This window comes from Trachurus trachurus (genome assembly GCF_905171665.1).
Source record: "Trachurus trachurus genome assembly, chromosome: 13".
In the NCBI taxonomy this organism is placed as follows: Eukaryota; Metazoa; Chordata; class Actinopteri; order Carangiformes; family Carangidae; genus Trachurus; species Trachurus trachurus.
The window spans coordinates 20,081,679-20,093,182 of NC_139892.1; the positions used below are offsets into that span (position 1 = coordinate 20,081,679).

An 11,504-nucleotide genomic window follows, 5' to 3' on the forward strand; every position below is an offset into this window, starting at 1 on the left:
CAGTATGGAGTATGAGGATTGGTATAAACTAGCCTACACTCTATGTAGTATTACTGTAATATGAAGTATCAAGTTGGGACACAGCAGGGCAGGGCATACATGGTGAAATTCTGGTGAAACATCCTTCATTTTATTGCATCTGTTTTTTTCTGTAGTAACAAAACATTTAGTAGCATCCACACCCTAACAACAGGTTTAAGCATGCTGGACTAAGTTCAAGTTTCAGATCCTAACCTCTGCTCTTCTGCTGTTGTAGGAACTAGCATTGACTTGTAACAGTGTGGTCAAGGCGACTTGGACAACAGCCTCTCCTTGATCTCTCTGAGATCTTATTTATACTGGTTTTCAAACTTGTTTTGAAGTTTATGGTTTACAGCAGCATCCCACAGAACTCCCCCCAATAATTGCTCAATCAGTCGATCGATCAAACTCTGACTTTTTGTTACAAGTTGACACACTAGCTGAACATGATTAGTTTCCCCTTTTTAACAATTCCCTAAAAGTGTTATTTGAAATTAGCCTTTTTTGTTGTTGCTTTTTTATGTATTATATAATTCTATATTTTTCATCCTTGGATTTGGAGCAGCTGCACCTACTGCTGCTGCTGTTATTAATGATGTGGTGGAACAACTGGCCTTCTCTCTCTTCACAGACTGTTGCCATGGTGACAATAATGAGAACAGGAGCAAAAGTCTTTCTGCATATTATTATTGGCTGTACAAAAAACAAAAAGTTTGTATTTATTGTGTACAAATGTTAATTAATAAAAAAAATATGGAAAAAATTTGTTTTGGTCGTTCTGGCTTTTTTTTTTGCCATTGTCTCTTATTAGAAGAAGAATGCACCTGTCCTTCATATTTTGAGTGTTATGTGCATAATTGAGAATTTGTGTAACTGACAGGTGCATGCATTTGCGTGTGTGTGTATTGTGTAGATGATCCAGGCACTGGCCTTGGTGGGTGTGATTATGACAACACACTATAAACAGCCTAGACCAGGATTTCCTGAGTGGAGCAGGAGGGAAAACAGAAGCCAGAGCACAGAGGAGAAGCAGCAGCAGCAACAACTGTGAACTTTTTATTCAGGCCCCTGTACTGACTTTAAATTGTGCTGATTTTTCTTTTAACAGCAGCTCTTGGTTTTGACATGAGGTCCAGAGGGAAACAATGAACCGGTCTCTTTCAGATTCCACCTGCGGCTCATCCGGTGTGAAACTCTATCTGTGCTCAAACCCACAAGGTACGTAGACGTCAACGTTGATGTGCTTCAGTCACGCTTCTTGGTTTTGGTTTTTTCCCCTTTTTCTGTGATGCATTGTGTTTGTGTTTTCACTCTGCACAGACAGCGTTGTAGAGCGCAGGGCTCTGAGAGAGAGTGTGTTCCCCGAACTTAGAGAGCACTGCAGAAACACACTGGGAGTAGACGTCAGGGTGAGTAAACACTCCACTTTTCACCCTTGTGTTTTGTTGACTTGTTGCATTTTATTTTTACTTTTTATATACACTGTCTTTATCACAATAAACATATAGTGTGGTATACTGTTATTGTTCCAACCTAAAGATCTACTGATATCTCTTTATCTCATAGGAATAAAATGTGTTTGTATCATCTCATCCCAATTATCTCCATTTTAAAGTTGCTCTCTGATTGTAGTTTACATGAATTATTCAGATATGGTATTTCTAAAATGTCAAATATAATGACAACCGCTGATGCTACTTATTACGTAATTCAAGTTACTGTTTTCTCTGAGCAACAGTCAAACTGTTCTGAAAACCTGTAGTCAGTCAGCCACCTATAGAAAAATACCTGATAACTTGATTTAGCAGTAACAGATTCATAGAGACTCGTGCAAAAACAGTACACACTGCCAACTGTGTAATTAAAAAAACAATAGTATTATAGTATTTGTTAGCTTCCAGGTGTGTGTATGTGTTTTAACACGACCCCTGAGGCTGTTGCTGTAAAAGCGCAGTCAATTCTAGTGAACTTTACCTTATTAGATTTGACACAAAAAAAGAGAAGGATAAAGAGATGAGCAGCTGTAATGCGACAGTGTGTGTGTGTTAGTTTGTATTCATGCATGTGTGTGTGTGTGTTTGTCAGATTACCTCAGGGCAGTTTGACCAGCTCACTGTGTTGTCTTTATTCAGCAGCTTGTGTAATTAGAAAGATGGAATAACATGATATGTTGCGAGGCCAATTGTTATTTCACAAACTGAATTATCAGTCATCTCTCCTCTAGATTGTTTTAACCAGTGTGTGTGTGTGTGTGTGTGTGTGTGTGTGTGTGTGTGCAGGTGATAGACCCATTTGAGTCCAGTGATCCCAGTAGTTGGCCAGATGAAAACACCAGACAGCAGCTGATTGAAGAATGCAGAAAGAGCTCAGCTGGACCATTTTTACTGGTAATAAATCACCAGAAACAATGTACTCATCATGTCGTGAGCAGTAGAACAACCTCCAAGGTTGACACATGGTTAGATTAATACATCTGCAGTGCCAGCAGCAGTAGCAGCGGCCCTGGAGTGCCACCTTAAACCTGCGTATACACAAGGAGCTGTCAGTAAATCAGTCCCTGTTAAATTCTGCTTTGAATCTAAAGTCCCATGTGAGCAGCTTTAGATTCACCCATGAACTGGAGAGTCACAGGTTTGATCACCTCATCAACAACATAGCTATCTGAGTTTGTGTAATTTACAAAATTCAGAAGAAGCTCTCGCACACTGTCTCACTCTCAATTATTTTTATTAAAGCAATGTTTCGGTCAGGAATATGACCTTCATCAGGCGTAATTTACAAAATAAAAGCCTTTTTTTCAACCAAAGGTGAAAATCTGAATTCCTACAGGATACACCCATCAATGTAATTAAATCCAAGTGATATTGAAACTCACCGGTCAGAGTCACTGCACAAATCAATGATTATAAGATTCACAGATTGAATTTGATGACAATGGATTTCATCAAAGTTTTTTTCTGTTGTTTCCAACCCTGGTACATGGTATCGGAGTATCGTTGAGGATCCTTATGTTTTCTGGCTGCTGCACAGGATGAAGAAAAGTGCTCCCAAGCTTTATGAATCAATGACGGCCAATACAAATCTGCACTAATCTGCTCTTATTAATGCATCACGTGCCGATGTTTCCTCTGTGACCACATGGTGGTGCTGCAGGCTCTGGTGGGACATGAGTATGGCACAGCCGCTCTGCCCACACAGGTGGAGGTGTCTGAGTTCCAGCTGGTACTGCAGCAGGGCCAGCAGGCCGGAGTCAGCACCCTGCAGCTGGAGAGGGTTTACCAGAGGGACGAGAACACCATCCCCCCCTCCTACTGCCTGAGACCCCCACACAGAGACACCTGCCATGCTCAGGTTTATTCATTTACTCACTCACTTACTTCATGAAATGAACAGAAAAAAGTTTATGAATGGCAGAGGAATAAACAAATCATTAAGATTAGATGAATTGAATTAGATTTTAAGTAATCTAAAATGATTTATTTCCGTATAAGACCAGACATTAAGATAAATTGGTTAATAATTCATGAGATTTCATGAACCTGAACCTGATTCCGTATGTCAGATTATGTTTTTGGGATGTTTGATACAGCTGAATAATATGTATTTATTTTCTCCACAGCCAGTAGACTGTGGTCCTGCTTTATAATTTTTGTTGTTGTTGAGCAGGGAGAGGATAACGAGGAAGAGAGGAGCAAGATGAAGGCTATAGAAGAAGAGCTGCAGAAGGTATTTCAGTCCACTGTGAGTCAGTGTGTCCACAACGGCCTTATGACCCCAGAGAGAGCGCGCAGCTACCAGAGATCAGGTCAGATAATATGCTGTGTGTGTGTGTGTGTGTGTGTGTGTGTGTGTGTGTGTGTGTGTGTGTGTGTGTGTGTGTGTGTGTGTGAGAGAGGAGTTTTGTTCAATACTCGAGTGTGATTCACCACTTTCTTCTCTTCTCCAGCCATGGATGCAGATCTGCGATTTGCTCTGGAAAACCGTCCTGTTGTTGACATTGTTGGACGCTGCCTGGTCTACGTGCACAAGGTCGTCAATGCAAAAGGAGAAAAAGAGAAAGGAGGGATGAACTCACCGCTGGAGCCACAGTCAGAGGTAACAGTCACCCACCACTTTTATTTGTCAGGAGCATTTAATCCCCTATGATAACAGTGAATTTGGGGAATTTTAGATTTCCAGCTGTCAGAAACTGTGCCATTCATTTGTTAACGTATCCTGTACCACCGATTGAGTGATCACAATGTGCCTCACTTTCACTTAGCTCCCATATCATTTAGTGTGTCATCAGTAAAAATCCATTTTCATTTTCAAAGAATTTTGATCCCCTTATATCACCATCAGGCATCTTCTTTTTTTGAACATGTAGTTACTTTTGAAGTCAGAGAACTTTATCCAGTTGTGTTTCTCCGAGAAGGAGCATGTGGGGCTTATTAAAAACAATACAAATGTAATATAACAAAATTGTAAGTGGCTGTTTTTTTTAAAAAAATTTTTATCATTAACATGACCAAAAACTATACCCCCAAAAATATACCATTATACTGCATTTGAGTTATGTGGTCATGTTGTGTATTGCTCTAGTCTGCATGATTTATTGAAATAATGTGTACATCAGCCTGATAAAGTTTGTGTAATGTTGAAATGACAGGAAGTGTCTGATTTTTTTTATAATTTATTAAAAAAATAAACTTTTAATGTGTTCAAATGTATTTTATTTTATTTTCTGTGAAAAAGAAGTGGGTAAATATGAAATACATTATTCAGATGCAGATTGTATTAAATATCAATATAATTCTAATTTATTTTTTTCCACATCCTGTCGTTTAAGGCTGCTGCCTCTGACCTACAGACTGAACCCACTGACAAACAATTACTCTCAGAGCTTTGTGACAGCTTCCTCCGTGGTCTCATCACTTCCTGTCGGCTTATACTCTACACCTCCACCACTGACTGTGACCGACGCCACGGCTACACAACGGCCAGGAGGCGGGCCTACGCCATGTCTCTGTGCCAGCAGGTGTACTCTGACCTTATGGAGTTGATTGACGGCGTGAGCCTGACGGATGCCAGAGAGGAGTCTCAGTTTGGCAATGCTTTGGCCCGAGAGCAGGCTGAGCAGGAGGAGCTGTGTGACATCCTGTCCCGACTCTACAGCATCATTCGGGCTGAAGAGACAGAGGTGAGGAATGGTCTGGATGAGGTTTATTTCATAGGGCAAAAAACAACGATAATTGTTTGATCTTTAGCTGCCCTTGGTGTAGATGTGATCACTCCAGCTCGGTAGTGTGTAGGATTAATAATTAAGGAGGATTAAAAAACCACATCATGGATATTTTCGACACTATTTTCTACATGCACCACTCAGACCGGTCATTGTGAATTTTATTCAACACAGCATTTGAAAATGGGCTCAGCATTAACACAGAGATCAAAGGTCCTCACACAGTGGAGCCTCGAAAATGAAAATAATCCGTCATCTGATATCCATTCATCTCATACACTCTAACAAACAGAGGTGTGTGGGAGTATCTGTAAGTAGCAGCTGGTGGTTCCAGGCTGCACAAGCAGATAGCTGTTAGTTCCCTTGAGTGAAAACATGATGTGTGGATGAATGAATGCAGATAGAGACCTACTCCTTTAACACAACCAAGGTCAGTTCAGATCTAATGCGGACAGCCTATCTACTACAAAGAATTAGGTTACACAACACCACACATGTGATGGATTTAATTTCTCCAATACAATAATCAGATGTTACAAGTACAATAACAATAAATATTTGCTACCACACTGACATTACGTACTATTTGCAGCATAGCATCACTGTTTACTTTCACTGGTTGCAGATCAGAGCCTATGTAGAACAGAGGGATCAACGCTGCCCCCTGGTGCTGACAGGAGGGCCATGCACGGGGAAGTCAGTGCTGCTGGCACACTGTGCTCAACAGGTCAGCGGGCTGTAGTGAAATGTTTGATTCAATTCTACTACATGGGCATTTTCTCTTCGTTGTATTCATACTATATTTTCATAGAAGTTGTGTTCATATTAAATATGAGTTTCTAACAAGTCTCCATTGTGCTTCCTGTGTCTCTTTCTCTCTCTAAAGATAAAGCAGTGGCTACCGGACAGCGATCCTGAGGTGATCACTTACATTTGCAACTCGCAACAGGAGCTTTCCCCAAAGCACCTTTTGTCTGCCCTGTGTTATCAGATAGACAGGAGATATCACAGTAAATACTCCACTGAGCCCGGTCCTGGCTCCAACCTGGGCGATCTTAGCTCCATCACTAACCCCGAAGACGACAAATCCAACTGTTGCCTAGCATCTACTCTGGATTCTCACAATGAACCCACCACCAGAGAGGATGTCTCTGACTCTAACTTACACCTTAGTAAAATCCAGTTACCCGCTCCGAGAGGAAATCATTCTGACATCATAAATCCTGACATTAGTCTGTCTGACCTTAAAGAACATCTCTCCTCCCTGCTCTCCAGTCTGCCTTCTCCTCAGCAGCCTCTGGTTCTGATCCTCGACGGCCTCGATCAAATTGAAAACAACTTGATTTGTCCCCAAATCGTTGGGAGCCTTCCCTCGCCCCTTCCTCCTTGTGTCAAACTAATCCTTGCAGTCTCCTCCAGCCAAAAACATGTCCTGCAGGCCATCCAACTACATTACCCACAATCGCCTCACTGCGCACCACACGGCAGTGAGAGGGAGTCAGGTTATGTTTGCATACATTTGGGATCAGCTGACCGGAAAGAGCATGTGAAGATGTTGACGTCGCTGCTGATCAGTTCAGGCAGGACGGTGACGTCAGGACAACAGTTCCTGGTGAACCAGGCGCTGAGTTCCTGTGGTCTGACTCTCTACGCTCCACTACTGCATGTGCATACCTCGCTCTGGAATTCTGGTATAACTGTTTTTCTTTTTTTTTATTTGGAAGGGTAAATCATTTCCTTAAAAGTTGGTATTTTAGTTGTTGTTTTTTTTAGCAAATGTTACTCATTAATTCGTTAGGGGCAATTTTCAGTCCTGGATGTTGTGTGTTTATGCAGCAATTTCCAAGGTGGGCTCTGCAGCACCATGATAAGCCTTAAGAATTGGCCATGGTTTCCATTTTCACTGTGCAGTTATAACAATGTTTCATCACATAAAAAGTTTGTGGCAATATACAGTATATTTTGATATTACAAATAGATTTGAAAGGAAGATAGAATCATCTTCTATCTAAGTATCTAAATCACAATATTAAAAAATCCTGTTAAAAGGCTAAGAGGGTTGTCAAGTGATGCAACAGACTTTTTGGCCTTTAAGTTTTCCAGCAGTCAGAAATAACAGCTGTCAGAAGAGAAGTCAGTACGTAAAGCAGAAGTAAGCGATCCGGTCGTTTTGGCTAATGCTGCGTTCCAGGCAGGCTTTTGAAACCGTAAATTACAGCTTCAAGTCACAACTTACGACTTTGTAGCGTTTCAGGCAACCCACTCGTGTTTTTCCGACCTGTTTTACCTGTGAAAGTCACTATAACGGCCACTCGTAACTTCCGACCCGTGAACTCGTACCAGATCGAACTGGTACGACTTCACGGGTCGGAAAAACACGAGTTACGAGTTTCCTTGAACGCACCATAACAGTCCTCGTCCCTACGTCACCACATTCACGGCGTCCCTTGGCTGCACACACAGCCCTGCATGCCGTTCTCTCTCCTCATTGGATAAAAACTGTAGGATACGATAAATGTTTTCTCCTCGGCTCAGAGCAGAGCAGAGGGACTGACAGACCCGTGTTTCAGTCCAAACACTCTATGTAAGTGATTGCTGTCGGAAGATATAACTATTTAAGACTTATATTAACACAAATATATCACTTACTTCTGCTTTAAATGTTTTCATGGGATTTGTGGAATATGAAAAAACTGGGTGTCAACCAGAAACCTTTAAAAACATTCCTCCTCTCTCTTCTTTTTTCCCCATCATCAGATTCAGAGGTGACTGAGTCGTCTCTCCCCGATGGCATCCATGCCTCCATATCTGCACTCCTGGATCTCCTGGAGCAGAAACACGGTTCCTCTCTTGTGATTTGTGCGACATCCTACCTCACCCTCGCTAAGACCGGGCTCACTGAGGTTGAGCTTGTCGATCTTCTGTCCAATGACGATGAGGTGCTGTCTGAATATGTTCAGCAGGACAAGAGCCCCTCCTCCACTATGAGGGTGCCACAAATTGATGTGGAGAGACTTCTGTTAGATTTGAGGGGGTTTCTCATCAGGAGGACGTCTGTGGGGTCACGTGTTTTATCCTGGGTGAGCAGGCATTTCAAGCTGGTGGTGGCTAGGAGGTATTTAGACCTTCCAGAGGTGAGGAGGGAGATCCATTCGGAGATGGCGGATTACTTCACCAGCCTTTGGGCTTGTGGAAATGCTAAACCCCTTGCTGTTAAACAGAAAGCAGGAGCGAACAAGGACAGCATTCAGACAAAAATATACATAGACAGGCAGCCATCCAGCCAGCCATTAGTTTTCACCTCTTTGTCCAAAGAGCCGGGCCAGGTGAACTTGAGAAAAGTTATAGAATTGCCGTATCACTTGCAACAAAGTGGCAGATGGGAGGAACTGGAGTGTGGGTTGTTAATGTCATTGGGGTTTCATCAGGCTATGATTCAAGGTGGTCTCCTTGGAGATCTGGTTACCATGTTGGAGAGTGACCAAGGGTCATCACAGAATCAGTTTTTAAGAGAAAGACTAGTCCTAGCAAGCACATTAAAGTCTAATGCTTGCTTACTACAGCACGCTCCTTTGCAGCTGCCCATGGTGTTAGAATCAGGCCTCCTCCCCTATCTGGAGGTCTTTCCTGTGCTTGAAGGTTATGTCAAAGAGATCAGAGAGGAGAGGAAGAAAAGAGGAAGTGGGTTAGGAGTAGCTCTTTGTCCTGCTCCTTCCTCTGTTGCCCCCATTCAGTGTTTAAAATGCGATGCCAAAACCAAAGACGTTTCTGTGGCAGAAGCAGCAGGCACACATTGTGGGATCGTAGCAGAGATCATGGATGATGGCTCTGCTTGGTTTTGGAAGGGTCCTGGCGGCGATATAGTGAAAGTGTCACCAATCTGTGGGCAGGAGGAGCTGAAGTTTTCAGGAGTGAAGAGTAGCAGTCGATTCATTCTCCTTTCCACACACTGCAACAAGCTTTTCTTGTGGGATGTGACAGGCCCGGAGATGTTTCAAGAAATTAAAGACCCTTTGAAAACAGAGTGTGAACAGAAGTCAAGCCAGCAAAGACCAAACAAAATTGAGGGGTTTCTTGGATGTCAGAGAAAGTTATTTATGTGGTGGAAAGATGAAAGTTTTGTGAGTGTGTTTAACATCTCCAGCGAGACCTTGACTCATTTCCAGTGCCCGAGCTGTGTGACCTCTTTGGTTTGTTCCTCTAATGGCTTTTATATGTACTGTGGACAGGAAAAGGGCACAGTCTCCATATTTGACACAGACTCTAACAGGCTGCTTGGCAGCTGCTCAAACTCAAACCACAATGCAGTTACATCGATAATCATCTGTGAAGATAAGAAGGAAATGGCATGTGTTGACAAGACTGGGAATATAACTGTATGGGATGTTGCAACCAACACACAACTTCCCAAACTTGTAAAGGAAAGATTTACTGGGGGTAAATCTAATAATGTCCTCAACACAGATCACTCAAAAGAAATTGAAATGTTATTGGTGTGCCAGTCTCATCAGATAACTCTGTGGGACACATGTGAGTGGGAGCAATGGGACCAGTTCTTGGCTCCTAATGGGAGGGCCTTCGCCCAAGCTGTGCTTTCCCAGGATGGCCACCTCTTCCTGGCTTCCCTAGCAGCCTGTACCCTTGTTTTGGCGTGGAGGGTCAGCACAGGAGAGTGTGTCCTCTCTTTAGAAGCAAAAAAGGAGCCTCACACACTCCTTAAAATAGCCTCAGAAGTCATTTCCGTTGCTCATGACGGTTGCCTCACGGTGTGGGACTCTGAGATGATAGAGGCGGCAGGTACAGGTCCGAAAATAGGGTGTGGGGTGAAGGAAGTGATGGTCGAAGAAACAGGGGAGTGGTTCTACACCTCAGATGGGTCTGAAATCGTTTGGAGATGGAGTCTAGAGACAGGCTTTCCACATGCTAACTTCCTACATGATGGTCCTGTGGAAAAACTGTGCCTTTCTCCAGATAACATCCACCTCGTGACTCTCTCAGCGGGAGAAGTTTACCTCTGGCAGATGGAAACAGGTCAGAACATCATGCGCATCAGCGGCACCAGAGCTACAGATATCCTGATTACCCCTAATGGTAACTTCGGGGTGAGTATTTCCAAGCACGGGTTGTCCCGGGTGTGGAAACTGGCTCATGGGAGTATCGTGTGCAGCATACACCGGTACCTATCCAATGCCAAGGTCTCTCCTGAGAGCACCTTCCTGATTGGCTGCTGCCGTGGCGATCTGCTAGCTGCCAGTCTGTGGTCAGGCTCCATCAGCAAGCGTTTCTCTTGTGTGGAAAGCTCAGAGCACGTTGTTGCTTTTAACACTCTGTCGGAGCATCCGGACTTTGTGGTGGTGATGGTTGCCTCAGGAGCGGTGTACACCTGGAAGGTAGCAGAGGAGACTGTGTGCCGGCATTTTCAGCTGCCGTATACGTTTCAGTGTCAGCCGCAAGACTTCCAGATGTCTTCTGATGGGAATTACACACTGCTGTCAATTGATAATGACACTGTCAACCTCTTGGACCTGTCTCAAGTCAGACTGTGCTCCTTCAAAGCTGAGGGTCCTGTCATCAGAGCCTGCTTGGACAAAACTGGCTATTTAGCTGCCTACATCAGCCTGGAGAAAACCTGTTCCTGTGACCTTCTCGCGAGGCCCGTCCTCGCAGTCGTACGACTCGTGGACGGGGAAAGAATAGGGAGCGTGCGTCTGTCTAAGAATCCATTGGCTCTGGCTATGTGTCAGCAGCAGTGTGTGTTAGTGGGTTTTGCAGACGGGTCCGTAGGTGTGTATTCAGTTTCAGATGACACGCTTGACGGGGAGGAGTCGCTCAGGTGCAGAGAAATCTTGAGTGATGAGTTGAAGCAATGCCCCTTTGACCGAGCTCCATTCAGTTGGTTACCCCTGGCAACCCCCAATATTGCATGGCCTTAAGAGTATTATATACTAATAAACAAATATTGTGCTTTCAAAATGCAGATAAAGATGATACATTTGACAGAACAATGTATAAATAAAAAACATTAAGAAATTGTTGTATTTTTAGGCATTTACTGATATACTGTATATACAAAAATAATGCAAGTATCATTACACTTGGGACACACCTTTATCTATAACTGCATCATCATTTGTTTTTGGTTTCAGTTTGCCTGAGATTGTTTTGGTGGAGCAGCTCTGCAGAAATCAATTCACCTGAGTTTCATTTCTGTGAAACCAAAACCTGTATCTGATATATTTGTACACAACTTTATTTTGTATCT

At 43.1% G+C, this 11,504-nt stretch overlaps 1 protein-coding gene across 1 annotated transcript; it reads left to right on the plus strand.

The window, feature by feature from the left end:
* Positions 1-1,094: 1,094 nt before the first annotated feature.
* LOC310996251 (NACHT and WD repeat domain-containing protein 2) lies at positions 1,095-11,175 on the plus strand (the record flags this gene model as incomplete). The annotated part of the gene is made up of 10 exons (XM_083985632.1): positions 1,095-1,239; positions 1,342-1,430; positions 2,301-2,408; positions 3,175-3,372; positions 3,688-3,826; positions 3,968-4,116; positions 4,850-5,200; positions 5,868-5,969; positions 6,129-6,933; positions 8,000-11,175. Exons 1-10 carry the CDS (start codon positions 1,167-1,169, stop codon positions 11,173-11,175), a joined length of 5,190 nt encoding a protein of 1,729 aa, XP_083841758.1. The 5' UTR covers positions 1,095-1,166.
* Between the last annotated feature and the right edge of the window lie 329 nt (positions 11,176-11,504).